Source organism: Notechis scutatus, chromosome Z, assembly GCF_049901735.1.
Source record: "Notechis scutatus isolate UNSWTSFEM ecotype Mainland chromosome Z, rNotScu1.2, whole genome shotgun sequence".
Taxonomy (NCBI): domain Eukaryota; kingdom Metazoa; phylum Chordata; class Lepidosauria; order Squamata; family Elapidae; genus Notechis; species Notechis scutatus.
The window spans coordinates 80519990-80541227 of record NC_142025.1 but is presented as its reverse complement, the minus strand read 5'-3'; the positions used below and the strand labels follow the sequence as shown (position 1 = coordinate 80541227).

The 21238-nt window shown below is 39.6% G+C and overlaps 1 protein-coding gene across 10 annotated transcripts in view; it reads left to right on the top strand.

Annotated features, from left to right (window-relative positions):
• The window catches only part of FHOD3 (formin homology 2 domain containing 3), a 268815-nt gene that overhangs the window by 82555 nt on the left and 165022 nt on the right, over positions 1-21238 (top strand). For all 10 annotated transcript variants that reach the window (XM_026678282.2, XM_087946239.1, XM_026678281.2 and 7 more), the window contains exon 4: positions 14080-14147. In XM_026678282.2, coding sequence (XP_026534067.1) covers positions 14080-14147 — 68 coding nt within the window. The remainder of the gene's footprint in view (positions 1-14079; positions 14148-21238) is intronic.

Here is a 21238-nt window from a genome sequence, read left to right as displayed (position 1 = left end):
CAGTCATTAAGCAAATCCAGCTTCCCCATTGAATTACTTGGTTGAAGCACTGGGAAGGTTGCAGATAGCAATCACATGATCACAAGATGCTGCAGTTGTAGTAAATACATGCCAGTTGCCAAGTACCCAATATTTTATCATGTAACTGTGGTGCTAGTGCAGCAGTCATAAATACATGGCTGATTGTAAGTCTTGTTTTTTCAGTACTATTGCAACTTCAAAGGTTGTTAAATGAATTGTTATAAAAATCCCAAATGTAATGGAAATAATTTTAGAATAAAGGTAATCCTTGACTTAACAACCAGTCAGTTAGCAACTGGGCAAAGTTATGATGGACCTCCTGAGGGTAATCATAACCTGATTTCAAATTCCTGACCATACCCCCTCCATAGCCATTTGACTGGTGCTTGGGATCAACCGGCATTTACAGCCATTTGCAGCATCCCGCAATAACATGACCACATTTTATGTTGATTTTGCTGAAAATTGGTATTTACTTTGCTTAATGACTGTCTCAAAAGAGATCCTGAGCCATTTTACAATTGTCATAACTGACAGTCATATTGGGCAGGCTCCATTAAAATTGTAAGTTGAAGACTACCTACCTGTAATTCCTACAAGTTAATACTGAACCAGTGAGGTTCTGAGTTTGAGAACATCTCTCCAAAACTGGAAAAAGAACTGATAAGCCCTGGCTTTAATCAGTACATTTATCTGATGGATACAAATAACACTTGGTAGAAGATTGTGAGGAAAGCTAAGCAGTTTGAGATTTTAGGGAAATTTTATGGAAAACTCACAATTTTCTGTTTCAAATTTTGTACCATAGATTTACAGCACATGATTTAAACAGATGTTTTTCATATTTTAAAATACATTTAAAATATTAAAAGTACATGTGGAGATAAAAATAGTCCTCTGGATAAGAAAGTTAATCCTCCAGATCAGGACCCCTTTCAGGTTTGGTGGACCAGTGGGGATGGAAAGGGAATGGTTCTATGAAAGTGGCAGGCATGCTCATGAGCACATGCCCGCTGTAAATGGAGCTGTGAACATGAAAGACCGCTGCTGGCACAAATGGAGCTGCACGTGCAGGTTCGACCACTGCTTGTGTGGTCCAGTTCCAAATGGGCTGTGGTCTGGTAATGGGCTATGGCCTGGGAATTGGGAATGTCTGTCCCAAATAAGATCGGTTAACTAAAATTAAAAGTTACAACAGACATGCAAAGCAACGTGTGACCCTCTTTCAAAGTTATGATGGCTGTAGCAGTCTCATGGTCATTTATATTCCTGAAGATGAATCCTAGCTGGGTCCTATAGTCAGTAAGACAAACACTAAAAGTTTTCTTCTTTCCCATTTTGCACATGGCTAAACTTTCTAAGCTGGTTTTTTTTTTTCAATTCAAGAAAAAATGCTGTAGAAAGAGTTATTTCGCTTGCTTGCTTCCTTTACTCTTCAGTCTGGACTCAAAGTAAGGTTTTTAAAAGGGATAGAGATTGGAGGGCAGAGATGGGAAGTTGAGTTTTAGCACTAATGAAGGGGTGGGGGAATCAACAAGTCTGTTCATCCCAGCTTTTTGTTTCTTTGTTTTCTTTATTGAAATGTGACTTTTTGGAGGAAGGAAGGAATTAAAGCAAGGGAAGGAAAGTTCATCCAGACGCTGCTGCCTCAGCCTGCAGGGCCTGGTTTTCCAAAGACTAGCCAGAGTTGGCAGAAGATTTCAGTCTTGTTGAGGTAATTCCCCGTTAGGAGAATGAGCGCACACAGGGAGACGTAGTGAGAGTAGTGAAGAATAACACACAAGCAGCACAGAGATAAACTGTATAGTAAAATGTAGATTTTTACTTCCAGTAAACAGTTAAGCAAAGTTCAACAAACAGTCCAAGTCATACACTGTTAAAGCAGTCAGTATTCAGTCCAGGGATAATCCAAAAACAAAGTCCAGTATTATAAACAGTTCAGTAACAGACTTACATCAAATCAAGACTAACGATGATCAGCAACAGTCAATGCAGGAATGGCAACACTCTCCAGAAAAGGAACAGAACAGCCCAGGTTTCTGGCTCCATCTTATGGCCATTTGAGGAACCACACCCAGTTACAATTTTAGCATTCCCTTAAAGAGACAGTATTAAAATGTCTATCCTGGTTTATATATTTTCCAACCCAACTGTTAGGTGACTTACATTCCTAACATTCTCCCCTTTGGGTAGGACAATATACTCAACCTTACATTCTAAGTCCATAATCCTCACAGCAAGCCTTATGCTTTACAGAGCCTTGGGCTTTTGTAAAATGATTTGCGATGTTATTTTCTGACATACAGTATTCCAGCTTAATCATCTTTCTTTGCACACATTGTCTCACATTTATATATCTTCAATCTGTGTGTTTTGTTCTTGTCTTTACAGCAAGATTTGAAGCCATCTGTATTGCTGATTGGTTGTCTTCATAAACAACAAAAGAATCTGTTACATCAATTCCCATATCAATCAATAGTTGTTTAAAACAAACTAATTCTGTACATAATAAAGACAAACATGAGAATTCAGCCTCCATTGTTGACAAACTTAAATGTTTCTGTCGAATAGACCTCCATCCAATCAACACCTTTCCTAATAATACTACAGTACCTGATGTAGATTTACGTGTATTTATGTCTGTAGCAAAACTTGCATCGGCATATGCAGTTAGACTTAGTTCATCCTTAGGCTCCAAATATAATGCATAATGTATTGTTTGTTTCAGATATCTTAACACACGCTTAGCAGCTTGCCAGTGCCTTTCAGTTGGCTCAGCGTTAAATCTAGATGCTTGATAATTTTATCTGCCTGTGAGATTTTGTATCCTCCCCTAGTTCTATCTGTCTTTAAACAAGATATTGTTTAATTTCTCCTAACTGTTTTATTTTAAATTTCTTTTCTAATAGTGAAATTATTTCAGTAGCTTCTTGTTCAGTTTTGGTGATTAGTGCTTTGTCATCAGTGAACAATAGCGACAGTGAAACTACACCATTACTTTTCTTTTTAAATAAACATGGATCAGCCATGCCAGCTACAAAACCTATCTTAGTTAATTCTTTAACTATACACTGGTTCCACTCATATCCTGATTGCTTCAAGCCATAAAGACTCTTTTTCAATCTCCAGCAATCAGTTGTATTATCATTTTTGATATCTAAAGGTTCCTTTAAATAAATACCCTGTTTCTCCAATAATACGGCCTCCCCCAATAGGAAGTCCCAGCATGTTTTATAGGCATTAATTGAAATTAAGCCCCTCCCCCCAAATTAAGGCCTATATATAACACTCTCCAGAAAAGGAACAGAACAGCCCAGGTTTCTGGCTCCATCTTATGGCCATTTGAGGAACCATACCCAATTACAATTTTAGCATTCCCTTAAAGAGACAGTATTAAAATGTCTATCCTGGTTTATATATTTTCCAACCCAACTGTTAGGTGACTTACATTCCTAACAAGTCTCCTGACAATCAGTTGATCAGGCAGAAAGCTCTGAAAAACTAGGGCAGATACCATTATAGTCATAACTCAAGGACTACTTATACTTAATTCAATATTGGGGGAAGATTATTATTCTCTTTTAAATAACTTTGAAATGGTTGTTAGATCTATAGAACAAAATAAGGAAACCTAATTGTTTGAAAGTACCGTATTTTTTGCACTATAAGACACACTTTCCCCCCAAAAGATGGGTGGAAATGTCTGTGTGTCTTATAGAGCAAATATTGTAGCAGGGGGGAGGGGGGTTGATGCGCCTGCAGCACTGGGGATGCTGGAGCCTTCATTGCCGAGCAGCTGATAGGCGGTTGGATTAGCCTCCCAGAATGCCAGCAATCAGCTGTTCTAGGCAGCGGTGATCATCACTGCCACCTATCTCTGCCCGTTTGCCACTGCCTATACACCACCGCTGATCACCACCGCCCATTTGCCCCTGTCGATCGCCACCACCTGATCACTGTTGCCGATTGCCCCTGATGAGCAGCAGCAAATGGGCCGTGACAATTGGCAGCAAATGGCGGTGGCGAATGGGTGGCAGCAGATGGCAGTGGCAATCCCCGCCACCTAGAACAGGTGATCAGCGGTATTCTGGGAGGCCAATTCAACTGCCAATCAGTTGCTCAGCAGTGAAGGCTCCAGCATTTCCCACCAGTGGCAGCAGATCAGCTCAGTTGATCGGTGGTGGATGCAACGGAGCAGAGCCCTGACAAGCCACATTGGGGCTATGATAGTGTGCTGAAGCTGAGCAGAGTGTTTGCTCTTCCAGATGAATACTGGATGAATACTGGGAAGCAGAGGCAGATTTTTTCCCCCCATCTTCTAAAGCTAATGTGCATCTTATAGTCTGAAGCGTCTTATAGTGCAAAAATTACAGTATTTGAAAAATAAAATCCCCAGAGTAGTCTTGTTAGACTATCTATAATCTTGTTATGTAAATCATTTCCCTAAATTAATTAGAATTTTTTTAAAAGATACTTAATAATAAATATCTCATATAATGTGTATATTAAATAGAAGTGCTTCAAGCTAACCACAGAACTATCATTAAAAGAAAGAAAGAAATGCAGTAGAAATAATAATTTTAATAACAGAATAACATCATTGGATGGGACCTTGGAGGTCTTGTAGTCCAACCCTCTGCTCAAGCAGGAGACCTTCTACCATTCCAGACAAGGGGAGTGTCCAGTCTCTTCTTAAAAATCTACAGTGATGAAGTACCCACAACTTCTGCAGGCAAATTGTTCCATTGGTTGATTGTTCTCATGTCAGGAAATTTCTAGGTTGCTTTTCCCCTTGATTAATTTCTGTCCATTGTTTTTTGTGTTTCCTTCTGGAGGTTTGGAAAATAGGTTGAAACCCTCTTCTTTCTGGTAGCTGCTCAAATATTGGAATACTGTTATTGTGTCATGTCCTTTTCACTAGTCTAAACCAATTCCATTTTTGCAACCGTTCTGCATACGTTTTTGCCGATAGCCCCCTAATCTTTGTTGCTATTTTCTGCACTCTTTCTAGTGTCTCTACATCTTTTTTATAGTATGCTGATCAAAACTGGATGCAGTATTCTAAATGCGATCTTACTAAGGCTTTATAAAGCAATATTTCACATGATACTGATACTATCCCTCTGTTTACACAACCAAGGACTGCCTTGAATATTTTGGCAGCTACTTGCACACACTGACGGCTCATATTTAAGTAATTGTCTATTAGTACTCCAAGATCTCTTTCACAATTACTGCTATTGAGCCAGATTTCACCTAATTTGTACCTGTACATTTGGTTTTTCTTGCCTAAGTATATAAAACCTACTTTTTTCTACGTTGAATTTTATTTTGTTAGATAGGGCCCAGTGTTCAAGTCTGTTGACATCCATCTGTAAATTTGATGAGTTCCACTTCTATTCCCTCATCTAAATCATTTATGAAGATGTCAAAGAGTACTGGGCCTAAAATGGAACTGATTGCTTATTTCTTTCCGTGTAAATGCCCTCCCATTGAAGACTTTGTGTTAAGTTTGATCTTCAACCAGTTACAAATCCATCTAGTGGTGATTCTGTCTATCTTTTTTTTTTTAGCTTACCAAAAAGTAGATTGTGATCTTCTTTATTAAATGCCTTACTGAAATCCAAGTATATTGTGCTAATTTAGTCACTTGGTTGAAGAATGAAATAAGATTTGTTTGGCATGATCTGTTTTTGATGAATTCATGTTGGCTTCTGGTTATAATTTTGTTTGCTTCTAGGTGTTTGCAGATCTGTTGCTTGATTTCTAGGTTCTTCCCAGATATTGACATCAGGTTGATTGGTCTGTAGATCTGTTTTTCCCCCTTTTTTGAAGATGGGAGCCACATCATATAACACAAAACATAGCATCATATAACATATAATTCCCTGAATTTTTAAACCCCAGAAAAATTCTTTTATTTTATCAATTTTTCAGTATAAAAGATAGGGCTTTGTATGTATTTTTGAGATATTATACCTATTCTTTCCCTCCTATGTCAAATATTCAGTTATTTTATATCTAAGGATATCTGAAGCTACATGGTTTTCTAAGCTTCTGGTTGAGTTAAAAACTTGAGGTAGGAACAATATTCACAGCTATTACTGTGGTTTCTTTTAAGTTTAACATAATGTGCCATCCTATCCAAATCATGAAAATGTGGTTTAGAAATTTAAAAAGTTGAATTCATACATTAGACAAAGACTAAAACAAATCAAATGGCTTAATGTTATGTTAAGGATGAATTTAGTTGTCATCATAATTTCTTCAGATCAGCTATGTTCTATAGAGACAATCCTAATACCAATTTCCATATTACAGTAAGATTGCATGAATAAGCTCAGAAAGAGAAAGAAGAGAACATTCCTAGCACAGCATGATTTTATAATTTTATTCTTAACTGTGGAACCAGCCTTAATATAGCCTAGAAGCAGAATAAATGCTTATAGATCATTTTATGATATTGGAAGTTTGAACGCTTGGACATAGCTTAATGTTTTTTCAAGTCATTGATCCATTTTATATATGCATGGTATTCAACTGTAAAAGTCTGACTTACAGACGAACATAATACAGAAGCCTGATGGCAGATGAGATTCTGCCAAAACGTTGCTACAACTTTAAAAGCACAACTATAATGACGTGGGAAAATACCCGAACAAAGCTGAATACCATGCATGTAAGTACCCGCGAAAACTTAAGAAAATACACACACACACACACACACACACACACACACACACACACGCACGCACGCACATGTATATGTATGTATGTATATATGTACGTATATATGTATATATATAAATGTTAAATGAAATTCTGAAATGGGATTCCAATTCATATCCATAGAAACACATAAGGTAGTCCTCGACTTACAGAAGTTTGTTTAGTGACCCTTCAAAGTTACAACACACTGAAAAATGTGATATATGACCATTTTTCTAAATTATGACTTTTGCAGCATCCCAATGATCATGTAATAAAAATTCAGATGCTTGGCAACTGACTCATATTTATGACAGTTGCAGTGTCCTGGAGTCAAGTGATCACCTTTTGCAACCTTCTGACAAGCAAAGTCAATGAGGAAACCAGATTCATTTAACAATTTGGTTACTAACTTATCAACTGTAGTGATTCATTTAACAATTGTGGCAAGAAATATTGTAAAATGGGGCAAAATTAATGAAAATTTTGGGTTCAATTGTGGTCATAAGCCGAAGGCTACCTATACTGATATGTTTTTATTCTTTAAACTGATTATAATGTCAGTGTCAAGTGGCATTTGGCTGCCTATATTTATATTATTCAGTTCCACGGCTTCACATTTTTCCAGCTATCTGAAGACAACAGTTACAAGCTAAATATAATTTAGTCATAAGATTATACCTCTGCATGAACATATAATAAGTTAATAAGTTATATAAGTTACCACTGCATAATCAAATAATATGGGGAGGGAAGTATTTTGCATAACATTTGAAGGCTCACTCAGAAAACATTTGTAGGAGATGACCAAGCTGAGCCCGAGGGAGGGATCAAACTCATCATCAGTCATGAGTTCTTGTACTCACAAGAGATCTTAAGTTCGGTCCATCTTAAATGCCTTTCTATTCTTAATTCCGGCTAATTTCCCTTGACCGACAGTAGTTCAGATTCTTGTAGAGTGGTTAAGCTTGCAATAAATCTTTATGTTCATTTGAACTGCCAGAATCTCTTGGTTTCTCCAGTGCATGACATTAATTTTAATTACTTCCCTAAATAAAAAAAAAATTACAGGCTCCAGAATACTGAAGCCATGACCAGGAATCTTGCAACCAATTTTAAATAAATGATGCAAATCCTGACTCAACAAGGCATTCCTCCGCAGCTACAACCACCTGCTTCACCTACCCAAGCAGAATTGCCAGTTTCTGCCACACTCATCCCCAAGTCTGCCAGCTGCCTACTGCAGAGATTCACTGCTGAGTCTGATAAGATGGAAACATTCCTAGCACAGTGTGATGTGTTCATAAGCATCCCACCAGAGGAGTTTACAACAGAAAGATCAAAAATCTTCTTCATTCTCATCTTTTAATCGACTCCACTACCAAATGGGCGCTTCCACTCATAGAAACCAATAACCCCATCCTGGATAGTTACTTCCTCACTTGATTTAGAGAGCACTTCAGATAGAAAGTGCCAAACAATGCATCTACCAATTCCACCAAGACAACAACTCTGTCAGAGCATACATTGAAAATTTCAAACTCGTTTCAGCAGATCTGGATTGAAATGAAGCAGCCTTAAGAGCACAATTCAAGTAGGGGCTCAACAGGGCCATAATCTCACAACTGATAGAATGAGATATTTCCATGACCTACAAGATCTCTACCTAGCTGCTACAATAGCTGAGTCTCGACTTGTAGAACTTAAAGCATTTTTGGCAGTCCCAGCCAACTGTTAGCAAAGCTGACTTCTTTCTGTCCCTCCTCTTGTTCTCCTCTCACTACCTTGAGCTTCCCTGCCCCCTTGGATTTGGATGCTGAAGAGCTGATGCAAATTGGAGCAGCCAGACAAGCACCTGGATCAGAAGAATGGCAAAGGCACACAGAGTTCGCTCTGTGTTTCTATCACAGAGAGCCTCTCCACATGATTATGAATTGCCCTACTAAGACTCCTAGGAAAGGCAATAGACAGCCCAGCAATGTCTTCACTACTCATCACCTGGACAATAAGCCCCGAGGCATGAGAAATGAAAAAAATGCCCCTCCTCTACAAACTCACAGGGGATGCCATCCAAGCACTAAATAGAGTTCAATTACCTCCATAGTCAGGTATCCTAAAATTTGATTCTATCCTGACACTTTCCAGTGGTCAGGAAACCACCATCCCTGTTGTTATAGATTCTGGGTCAACCTCCAACTTCATAAGCCTAGCCACAGACCAAAAACTTAAGATCCCTACTTCCCTTAAATGTCCATTGCCAGTGATAACTATTGATAGGCAAATCTAAAACTTAACAGTATTTGAGTTACAAAAGATTTGTGGGGTATATGATCAGATGTGGTTTTACCATATGAAGCTAAATGTTGTGCAATTGCAAAATTAACAGCAGATTTGAATTTTAGTGTAAAAAACCATATTTTTAAATCCCTTACTGAAAAAAATAGCAAAAATTAATTTTCACCCCATTAAATGACACTTCCTAAATTGCACATTGGCATGAGGGATCACTCATAGCAGTAGGAAACAAAGTTTGGCTCTCTACTAGATTGTTAGCCATTTCAAGATCTTCCAAGAAGGTAGATGCTAAATTTATGGACCCATTTGAACTTCTCCACTAATCAACCTTTTAGCCTTCCATCTTCAATTAATCTCCTTTAGTGAAGGTGCATCCAATATTTCACTGAGCATTACTTTCCAAAGATGTCTTCCCCCTCAAGCACAATAAGATCCCAGGGACATCCTCCACCATCAGTCATAGTAGAGGGAGAACCAGAATATGAGGTGGAAGATACCCTAGATCTAGGAAAAGAGGCAAAGATATCCAGAACTTAATTCATTGGAAGCACTGTTACAAATTGTTCCTGGGAAAGTGCATGATACCTTCATGCCCCTGATTTCATTATCAGTTTCAACAGTGCTTCCCTGACAAGCCAAGGCTGACCAAGCTACTATCGTTTCATCCAATTTTTCCTGGGGAACCTGTAGAGGAAAAGTTAATCAGTTCCTCTGCATTCCTCCGGGGCGGAGGAGGGAGAATTGTCTATGATGGGCTTTCCACATCTGGCCTTCATTTCTCAGGAAGGGGAGTGGAACCTCTAAACAATGTTTGTGTGTTACAGCAACCACCAGCTGGCTGACCAGCTCCTGCAGAATAGTGGGAGGAGGATTCCTTTGAGACTGTCTCCTTCCACCCGTGTCAAGTTCACATGAGAACTCAGACTTTGAAGATACAATGCTGGAAGAGGAGGGGGGCCAAGGTGGAGGGATGGATAATGTAGTAGATGACCAGGCTGAGCCTAAGGAAGGGTCAAACATGTTATCAGCCATGAGTCCCGGCAGCCCACAAGACTCTATTTTAAATGCCTTTCTATTCTTAATTCTGCTAATTTCCCTTGACTGTTAGTAGTTCAGATTCTTGTAGAGAGTTTTAACTTGCAATAAATCTTTATACTCATTTGAATTTCCTGATTTCCTTGGCATTTAACAACATTGTAGTATATCTCTCAACTATTTATTTTTATAGTATTACACTCTGGTCTTTTGGAATTTGGAGAGTCTAAACAAAAGAACTTACACAATTTCCAGCAATAATAGGAAATGAATTCGTTATGTGTATGTATCATGAACAGAGCATAAAACATAAAATAATAGGGTTCGAAGGGGGCTTTTCCTCTTCAAGTAGGAACCCCTATGCCATTTCAAACAAATGACTGTCCAATCTCTTCCTGAAATCCTCAGTGATGGAGCACCAATAACTTCTGGAGGTAAGCTACTCGAATGATTAGGTGTTCTTACTGTCAGGATATTTATCCTTAGTTCTAGGTTGGATCTCATTATTTTATCCTCCCTCCATATGTGTATGTGAATTTATATGGGGAAGAGTGAGAGAGAATAAAATGATGATGATGGTGATGGTGATGATGTGACTGGAAAAAGAAATCAAAGGAAGTATCATTAATAGTTATTATTTATTAAATTTGTTTTGCTGCAAGGTGACTCTGGACGGCTTAAATAAAATCATACATACGTACATACATACATACAGATAATAACTAAAAATTATAACTAAAAGATGGGGAGGGAAAAAGCAGAATGTAGATGGGGGATGGGGGAAACTGCTATTAGTCCATCAACCAAATCCGGTGTGATATTCCCCCATTATGGCCCAAAGCCAGTTGGTACAGCCAGGTCTTCAGGCTCTTGTAGAAGGTCAGGAGAGTTTGAGCCAATTTCATCTCAGGGGAAAGATGTGCGAAAGGGCTGAGGCCTTGGCAAAAAAAGCTTCTCTGGACCCTGCCAATCAGAATTCCCTGACTGATGAGGTCCACAGCATGCTTCCTCTTGTCAATACCAGTGGGGCAGGCCAGTTTCAGTGGGGTGAAAAGGTTCCTCAAATAGCCTAGACCCATGTCATGTAGGGCTTTAAAGGTGGTAAACCAACACTTTGAATTGCACGTAAACAAATTGCACTTGCAGAAATAGCGGTATAACTCTAGGGACCACTCTAGGGGCTCTGTGGACCAGTCTAGGGGCTCGGTGCCACCTCATTGATCTCTTGCGACCTCATTGATATCTTTTCAGTGCTCTTTAAGGGTAGCTGTCTTGGGTGCACTTCCAAATTAGAATAACGGGGGTGGGGGTGGGGGGTAAGACCTGTAAGATGAATGTTTCTCCAAGGTGAAGTTTGTTATGTGAAATAATTTGAGATTTCTGGATATCCTTTAATGCAGAGTTATATCAGCCTCTAGTGGCCTTTATGGAAAATATTTTAGAAAAGATTTTTTTTATTGCAAATCCAAATATATTCTGAAAATTGATCTTGGGTTTACTTTCATTCAGAACTGAAGCCCGCTCAGTTGTAGTAAACCTATTCAGATGAATGGCCTGAGATAACGTTTTATAGCTTTCCTGTCAAGTATTCGTGGGGGGAGAAGGAAGCACAGCTGCAATAAAAATAATGAACTTTCTTCGTATGTCTCCCACATTAAAATTTGAAAATTTGTCAAAGTCAAAAATAAACATCCTGATTCTCAATTTATTGAATATTGTTTCTTCTTTCTTTTTCCTTGACCTAATTTTATTAATAAATGTCTTCTTTCCTTTGTGAAACTTTAGAGACCTGAGATATCCATCCAAGAGAAGGAGGTGTTCTTAGATAATGTATTGATGTATTTATATGTATGTCCTGTCTGACTCCCATCCACTCTTTCTAATTAGAAACTAGAACCTTAATTTACCTTTTTCAAGAACAATTTCTTATCAAGGAAATGGAGTGATCGGGGCACTAATTTAACATTGATAAGATAACTTTCTAATTTTGTGTTAGAACATGAAATATCTGATATTTATATATTGAGTTTAATTTTAAATTAGAAACTTGAACATTCAATTATTGCAAACCAAATTTTAAAAAGTCAAATTTTGTATCTTGTTTTCATTTCAAAGGTGAAATGTTATGACTTAAGATCAGATTTTAGTTCATTACAATATTTTAAAGAAATAAAGAACATATTTCAAGTCTATTTATTCAGTGATCCTTTTTCTCTTCTCAGCATTATATTCAGAATGTTAAAGGGCACTTTACTAAACTGCTGATTCTGCCTTCTCACCCTTTTTAATATCTACATGAATCATCTGGGAAAAATCATATGTCAGTTCAGGATGATAGCCACTTACACATCTCCGTCCCCAGCCATCCAAGTGAATGTTGAGGTTCTGTCCAAGTGTCTGGAGGCAGAGAGGATACTAGAAAAGAACAGGATACAGCTCAGCTCTTCAAGACTGAATGGCTACGAATTCTGGACTTTCAAATCTGGGATATGCAAGATTGCAACATTTCTTTTTTTTTCTCCTTATAACTCCAGCAAAGTGTTCCAGAATCAGAATTAGTATCATCTGCATGCAATAAAGAATGCTTTGTTGTATTGTTCCATTCCAATATCAATTAAAAAAAACTTGGAAAGAGTTATCACTACCAAAGTGTACAGTAACAGAATATTTTGCTTAATGGAGCTAGTAAGACAATTTAAAAAGGCTTGGAATTGGCCATTTTCGGTTGAATGCAATGTTAGTGGCTAGGATCCAGAATGTAGAGTTAGGTGTATTCAAGAAATAGTGTTATGCATACAATGACCATACATTCTTTATTGTGACAGTAATTTATTTCAGAAGGCTGTTTTTAGAATTATTTATTTTTCAAAAACTCATTTTGTCTTTTATCTTGGTCACTTTTACTATTCAAATAGTACTGTTTAATGCAGTCCTTCACATTTATGTGAAAAATATGGAAATTGAATAATCTTTTAAAAATAAATCTGTTTATACTTTTGATTTTAGACATTTTTATTACAATATGCTTTTGAAAAGGTTTGTCTTGGTTTTGCTCTTCAATTTTCTTTTGCAAATGTTTTATCCTTATAAAACCTCTTTCAGATTTGCCCTATTTTCAGATTTATCTCCCCCCTCCCATAAAATACGCAGGTAGCATTTGACGTAGGACCACAATAGAGCCCAAAATCCCTGTTGCTAAGCAAGGCACTCGTTAAGTGAGTTTTAGCACATTTTATGACCTTTTTGCAAAGCTGTTAAGCAACTTATTGCAGTTGTTAAATGAATCATGCTTTCCCCATTGACTTTGCTTGTCAAAAGGCAGCTGGAAAGATTACAAATGATGACCGCAGGACAGTGCAATTGTCCTAAATACATGCCAGTTGCCAAACACTCAAATTTTGATCATTTGACCATGCAGATGCAGAAATGATTGTAAGAAAACCGTAAGTCACATTTTAGTGCCATTGTAACTTCAAAAGTCATTACACAAATGGTTGTAAGTCAAGGACTACCTGTAGTCTCCATAGCTATAAAATACAGGGTTTTTTCTCATTAAATACAACTTCCCAGATTGTATCACAACATTTTTTTTTTGAATATTTTCACTTGGTAAACTATGTTGGCTTAATGGCAAAAGTATGCTACACTTGGCTGCGTGAGTGAGTAAGTTACTGTCAGGATTTATAAACTTTGACAAACTTTTAAAACTTAATAATGTTGGTATAGGTACTTATTTATGTTATATGTAAATGGTTAATTAATTGAGGTATCCTATTACTACTCCCAAATTATTCTTTTAGATTAGAGATAAAGCACAGACTTTCTCAATCCAATCTGGCTCTGAGTTTGTTTTTCTGTATTCTTTATTATTATTGCACCTTTTTTTACATATGCATGGTATTTCATACTATAAACATTGCCATAGGGAAGTGGGGGAGGTATCATATATTTTTCTCTAAACAACATGCTCCACAACTGATTATAATAATCAGACAATTTTTAAATGTTTTGTCCTTTCAGAGAAATTGTACAACTCAAATGGACGGGAGTTAAGGCGGGCCCTCTTCTCCTTGAAACAGATATTTCAAGTAAGTGAACACTACTTCTTCATATACAATTTGTTTCTTCAGTAACTAATGTATTTTATTATTATTGCTGAGGGAAAGATGTTATTATTATTTTGCCACAACAGGTAATACAGTAAACCTCTAGGCCTAATATCTTTTTATCTGCTTTATTTTATTATTTGTTACTGTTACTTCTTAATGTCTTTCTTAATGTCAACCACACTTAGGATAATTCACAGAAAGTTCCAAAGAAGCTTCACAGTAATTACTGAGGAAGCAAGAGTATCTGCAGAAAGGCCAGACAGATGAGCAATCAATATAGCAGCCACAACTAGGCAGTTAAAACCTATCCCATTTTACACAAGTCATGTGTAAGAAAAAGATAAAACTTACATCATGTGATCATAGCACTATCTTAACTTTTTTAACTCCACTTCGACAAGGAAAATAAATTTAAGAAACCTCAATATATTCTCAACATAAATAGAAAACTTCTTAATTTTATTTAGTATGAAGTGTGGAGATGTGGAAAAAGTGTGCAAGGACTAATGAGATGGGATTTACAAATTGTGAAATTTCTTTATTGTGTCACAATATAAAAATCAGAACCATCACAATTTTTAAATAGACGAATAATGTTTCTATTACTTTACAGTGCTACTATATTGCAATGTTACTACTTTCATGCACAAAAGCGGATGGAACCTTCAGACTTTATTATCCATTTCTGTGAAATACTGTTGAATCATAAGGTCTTGTTTATGTCATGACAAGTGCATTAAACTAAAAAATGGCTGATTTATGATATATTCATAAACACACATGGATGCATGCACACATACATGCATATGTCCAAAGTGTTTTTGATTTTTATAGGTAATATGAGCAAAACCAAAGTCATAAGAATTACAAAATTATACACTTGAAAAGGTTCCATTGGACCACTGAATCCGAGTTTCCATTCAGCACAGGAACACCAGCCAAACATCCCAGATAGATGACTGGCTGGCTTCTGGTTTGGACACCTCTATGCAGACACATCACCATCTCAAATGAAACTTATAGCTATTGTATCATCTGCAAACTTCAGTACTTTAACAGAAAGATCTCTATAGATGCAATCATTGGTATATAGATAGAAGAGCAATGGAGAGAGCATACAGCCCTGAGGAGCACCTAAGGTCAATTGCCCAGGTATTAGATACAATTTTTCTTAGCTTCACTTGTTGCTTCCTATCTGTCAGAAAGCTTATAATCCACCTGCAGGCACAGATACTTGATTCAGTTTAAAGTAAAGAATTTCTGAAATGATGGTATTGAATGCTGAGCTGAAATCTATAGGACCTTCACATAGATCTCCAGGGATTCAAGATGTTGCAAGATATAGTGCAGTGCCATGTTGACAGCAACATCTGCCGATCTATTTGCTCTGTAGGCAAACTGCAAGGTGGTCTAACAGTACATTCATAAAGGTTTTCAGGAGGGCCAGCACTAACCTTTCAAAGACCTTTATAGCTACAGATGTTAAAGCAATTGGTCTGTAGTCATTTAGCTCACTGATTGAGGCTTTCTTAGGAATCAGGATGATAGTAGAGTCTCTGAAGCAAGAAGAGATATACCGGTAATACACCTACAGTGATTTATTAAAGATGCAGTTGAAGATACGTTGTTCAGCACAGATTTTCAAGCAAGAAGGAGCTACTCTGTCTGGGCTTGGTGGTTATCCATTCCTTTGCTTATGAAATAGACCTCACACGTTTTTCGAAAATCACCAGAAGTGGGGGGCCCAGAATAATGGAGATAGATGTAGGAGAGTTGGCTGCTGTTGGAATGGAGATAAATGTAGGAGATTTGGCTGCTTACTTATCTAAGGTGAGGAAGGTAACTAGATGACAGTGATCTCCTCTCAAACCTACAGATCAGATCATCTGCCAATCAACAATTCTCTTCAGTAAAGAAGGGAGGTCTGCTGTAGCCAATGATGTTCTTCACTGTTGATGGTTTATTACCTGAGAAATGGTTTCTCAGCTGTTTGGAGTAGCTTCCCTTTGCTACCCTGATCACCCTTGTTAATATATTCCTGGTCTGATTGTAAAAAGTCCTGCCTTCTTTGTTGTAGGTCTTCTCTTTGGCATGATGTAGCTGCTTGAGCTTAGCTGTGAACCAAGGCTTATTATTGTGATATATATAGGCAAGTTGTGATAGGCACACATACTGTATGTCCTCACAGAAGCTAACATATGATGTCAAAGTATCAGTGAATTCATCCAAGTCTGCTGAAGCACCTTCAAAAGCACTCCAGTCTATGCAATCAAAGTAAGCCTGTAGCTCTAACATTGCTTTCTGAGTCCAGGATTTCACTGTTTTGACCACAGGCCTTTCAGTTTTAAGTTACTGCCTGTAGATTAGGATTAGATGGATGATATAATGATCAGAGAGACCTACAGCCACTCTTAGGAATGAGCGGTAAGCACCTTTTAATGTGGTGTAGCAATAGATCCAATATGTTGTTGCCTCTAGAGAGAAAGCTGATGTGCTGAGTGTATCTGGACAGCTGAAGAGTGAGATTAGCTCTGTTAAAACCCCTAAAACGATGTGTAGGGAGTCTGGGTATTTCCATTCTGTGCACAGAATCTGGGCAGCTAGATTTGCAACACACTGCTTGCAAGCCTGGGGTTTTATATAAGCCCCAATCAAGATGAGTGAGGATAACTCTTGTGGAGCATAAAAGATGTGGCCATTTATGAATAGTGTTTTTAAGGCTACACAGCAAAATTTCGTTAGTATTGTGACATCCTTGTATCATCGGTTATTAACATAGAAGCAGATTCCCCCCTCACCTCTTTTTCCCAAATGTCTCCATAACCCAAGCCATCATTTGAAACTGAAATCCAGGGATCTATGTGTCCTCAATAGTCTCACTGAGTCAAATTTATGTAAAGCAGAGAACTGCTGAGTTAGAAAGAATTGTCCAAATTTAGAAGGAGCAGTTCATCTAATTTACTGACTAGTGAATGTAAGTTTGTTAGGTGAAGCGATGGGAGTGGAGTCCTAAGTCCTCTTGCTTCTCAATCTTACCAGAATGCCTCCATGCCTTCCTCTTCTATGCTTCCTTTGTTTTCTCCAGTTTTTTTCCCCTCTAGCTGTTGAAGAGAGCCACTGCTGTGCCAATTACAATATCTACATATCTTCCCTCTGTCTTTGAGGGAAGACAGGAGAAACCAAAGGAGGAATTATTCCTAGAAAGTTGTCTGATGTTCAGAAGCCCATTTTTGGTGAATGTAATCCACCATGAGTCACAGAAAATAAAAATAAAAACCTTAAAAACACAAGGGAGCATTTCACTGAGGCTGCCACTAATCGATATCCAAAAGTTCTGTTTAAAATAATGTTCATTTTATTAGGAATCACGCAGTAGGAAAAAGAAACGTGGATGTTGAGTTTACTGAAAATAATGTGATTCACAGAGTAAGCCTAAACATTAAAAAAAAATCTATCCAAATGGAGATTAAGCCTCAGGGAAAAATAAATGTAAAGGGAATCTTATAAAGCTTTGAATGCAAAATAAAATAATATAAAGCTATCTAATTCTGAAAGCCTTTTTCTCCTAGACATCTGTGCATGATGAGTTCTCTTCTCAGTTTCAATATTGTAATTCTCATTCCACAGCCTGTAATGGTTCTGTTTTCTCACATTAGCCAGCCTTCTCCTAAGAAAGTTGACAAGCAAATACCTGCAGCAAATTACTTCCTTAAGGACATACCTGTTGAGATTCTCAGTCTTCCAGGTCATGGTTGTCCCAAAGGTGCTTTTTCAAGAGGCAACTGGACCTTCTTGTTTTTTTTCTGAAAACATTTTGCTTCTCATCCAAGAAGGACAGTTATTCATTGTCTGAAGTGGTGTAGGGTTTCCTGCCTAGGCATGGGGTTGGACTAGAAGACTTCCAGGGTCCCTTCCAACTCTGTTACTCTATTCTGTTCTATTTGTCAATCTTTCAAGGTAGCCCAAAGATGTGATGTACAAGTCTTTTTACTATAAGATTACAGTAACAGACTCTTTCAAATTTGAATACACTTCTCTACTTTCTTCACTGAGCCGAAGGGAGAATCCAGGATGGGTAGTCTCTAGTCTCCTAGCTCTGCAGACCGAGTTTAAAAACTGAGGACACACCCCCTGGTAACGGTCCCCAGTTCTTCACTCGGTCTCAGCATGTTCAGACCTCCCTTTAAGGGCTCTGAATAGTTAGGATTGTAGAAGAATATTCACCTCCTGGATTAAGCTTTTTTTCGCAGAGAGGCTTAGATCAGGTTTGACAACTAGCTGGCTTGCCAGTTTAGCACTTTCCTTTTTTTCGCGCCTTTTCTCCGGTTCGCGTTTTTTTGCTTTTTTTTTTTTTACTTTCCTTGCTGGTGGACTGATTTTTGTTGTGCCAAAACTTGAGTGGAGGTGACCCTGAGAGCCCATGTGGCCCGGCTGGGGCGGCAGTCGGCGTCTTATTTAACTCAACTTCTCCTGATCCACTTTCCCTTGCCTGGGATGAGCCGCAGCTGCTGCTAAGTGCTTCTGTCCCATTTCGGTGGCAGTGGCCATTTATTTCATTTGGGGACAATCTTGCAATTCGTCTCCAGGATTGTCCCTGGGGGGGGGGGTTCTGGCCATCGGGATTAAATCCTGACCCCCCCATCCAGTCCCCAGAGCACTGTGGCAGCTGCAAGATGCTTGAGTCTGCCTGATAATTGCGGTGCAGCCAGCGCCAGGCTCGCAAGCCTCTGACCTGTCAGGGCTTGCTGCAATTCAAAGAGGCAGCCGTTTTTTCAACTTTTTTTTCCTTGACTCAGCTTTTGAATTGTGGAGCTGGGCTGAGCTCACCACTTTGGGTCGCACTAGCCTCCTGAAGTGGTGGACAGCTACTGTGGCTGTAGCTGACAGCTTAGGCTGAATATATTTTTTTCACTTCTTTTTCCCTTTCTCTATCCCTGTCAAGTGACAGTTATTTTTGGCGGGCTCAAAGATGGCCACCAAGGGAGCTGATCAAGAATTGTTGGTTCCTCAGAAGGGTAGAAAGAATGCTGTAAAGGGATCTCCTAATCCCAGGTCTGCTGGTTTGGAGGCAGCAGCTAGGATTACAGCCAGGGCTCTAGCCCCTAAGAACCCTCTAGGGCTGAGGATAGACAGGCCAGGCGTAGACAAAAAGCCATAGACAAACAGTTTGACAGGGCAGTGAGAGATTCCAAGATGGCTGAATACAGAGCCACCCCTCAAACTTCCTCCTCAAGATGACAGGCAGCCAGACCAACTGGCAGATAGACAGTATATGACTGCCTGGTCTCCTGGGAACTCAAGTATCCACGATTTGCAGGGAAACCTCCAAATCAGGTGAAACCTCCAAATTGTGAGACCTCTCACAATTTTTCTGAGCCACCTCAGGGGATCCTGATGGCAGCACCTGCAGACCAAGTCTCCAGCGGAGCCAGACCTGTGCCTGCAGCCACCTTTACACCTACAGCAGCTGGCTTACGACCGGAGGAGACCCAGATGCAAGAAATGCCATTCTTCATGAGAGCCTGGATCTCCCAGACAATAAGACAGGAATTGAAGGCAGAGATCAACCAGCTGGGCCAGCTGTCTTATTTGGAAACTAACAGAGGAGTCCTGCAGGGGCAGGCTTCTGCAGAACAGCCAGTTCACTTCAGAGAGCGCTTGGCCTCCCCTTCAGAAAGCAGCCAAATGTATGGCTCTGAGAGGGACCTCCTCCAGAAAGGGATTTTTCGGATGAGGAGCCGGAGGTAGCAGGTCCCCCCTCCTTTAAGGGCCTTTTCCAGGCGGCTCTTTTCAAGACTTTGCTGGTTAAGGCCAAGAGCACGGCTCATCTCAAAAAGGACACGGTCACTCAGGACCTTCCCATTGAAGGAGAGGATCAGGAGGATTTCCTGTTCACTGAGAAAGCATCTGTGGTGGATGCTGTACCTGTGCCCCAGATGTTTCTGAACCTGATCAAAAAGCAGTGGGAGTCCCCTGGGATGTACACTTGCCCCAGTGGGTCTGAGTCTACCTTATTTAATGTGAACAAAGACCTTTTGGACATTATGGAAGTGCCAAAGGTAGATGGCCCAGTGGTAGCCCTAGCTTCCTCATCTGTCATCCCACCTGATACGGAGGATGTTTTAAAGACAGAGGACCGGAAGGAGGAGATGGCGCTCTGGAGAGCTCATCAAGCCGACTCCTGGGCCATCAGAGCATCGACAACTGCATCTTTTTTTACTCGGGCCTCTTTGCGGTGGCTGAGGCAGCTACAGGACAGAATCCCACCTGAGGATCTGAATAAGATTATAGCTGCGGCTCAATTGACTGCTGATGCCCCCCTCACGTCAGCCAAATTTTCTTCCAGAGCCATGGCCTCTTCCATAACAGCACACAGGCTTCTCTGGCTAAGAAATTGGCAGATGGACGTCAGAACCAAATGGAAGCTGGTGTCGGCTCCCTTTAAGGGAGAAAGATTTTTTTGGGAAGTCCTGGATCCCTTTTTGATGGAAACCAGGGACAAGCGAAAGATCCTGCCCTCCCAGGGGAGGCGCTTTGATTACAGGTCTCATCCCTACTACAGGAAGCCCTCCTTTAAACAGAGGGAAACTGGGGCAGGCTTTCCCCATCAAAGTAGGCCCTTTTTCCAGAGATCCTCCTCTCAGGCCAATAGACAGGCCTTTGCCGCCAGAGGGCATCAGAGGCAAGAGGGCAGAAGGTCCTTTAGGGGTTCCAACAGACCCTTCAGGCGCAACAAGTGACGCCTGAGCCTCATCCCCCATAGGGGGCCGTCTGGGACTGTTCTGTCAGAGGTGGGAACAGACCACGATGGACGTTTGGATCCTGTCAACCTTACGGTCGGGTCTCTCTCTAGAGTTTCTCAAGAGCCTTTGTGTGCTACCCCATCTCCAGGGACCCCTCAAAGAGGGATCTCATGGAATCGGCGATCCACCATCTGCTGGACATTCGGGCCATCCAGCCAATTCCAGTGGATCAGGAGAGACAGGGTTTCTATTCAATGTTGTTTGTGATTCCAAAGGCCTCGAGGGGGTGGCAAGCAATCCTCAACCTGAAAGGGCTCAACAGACATC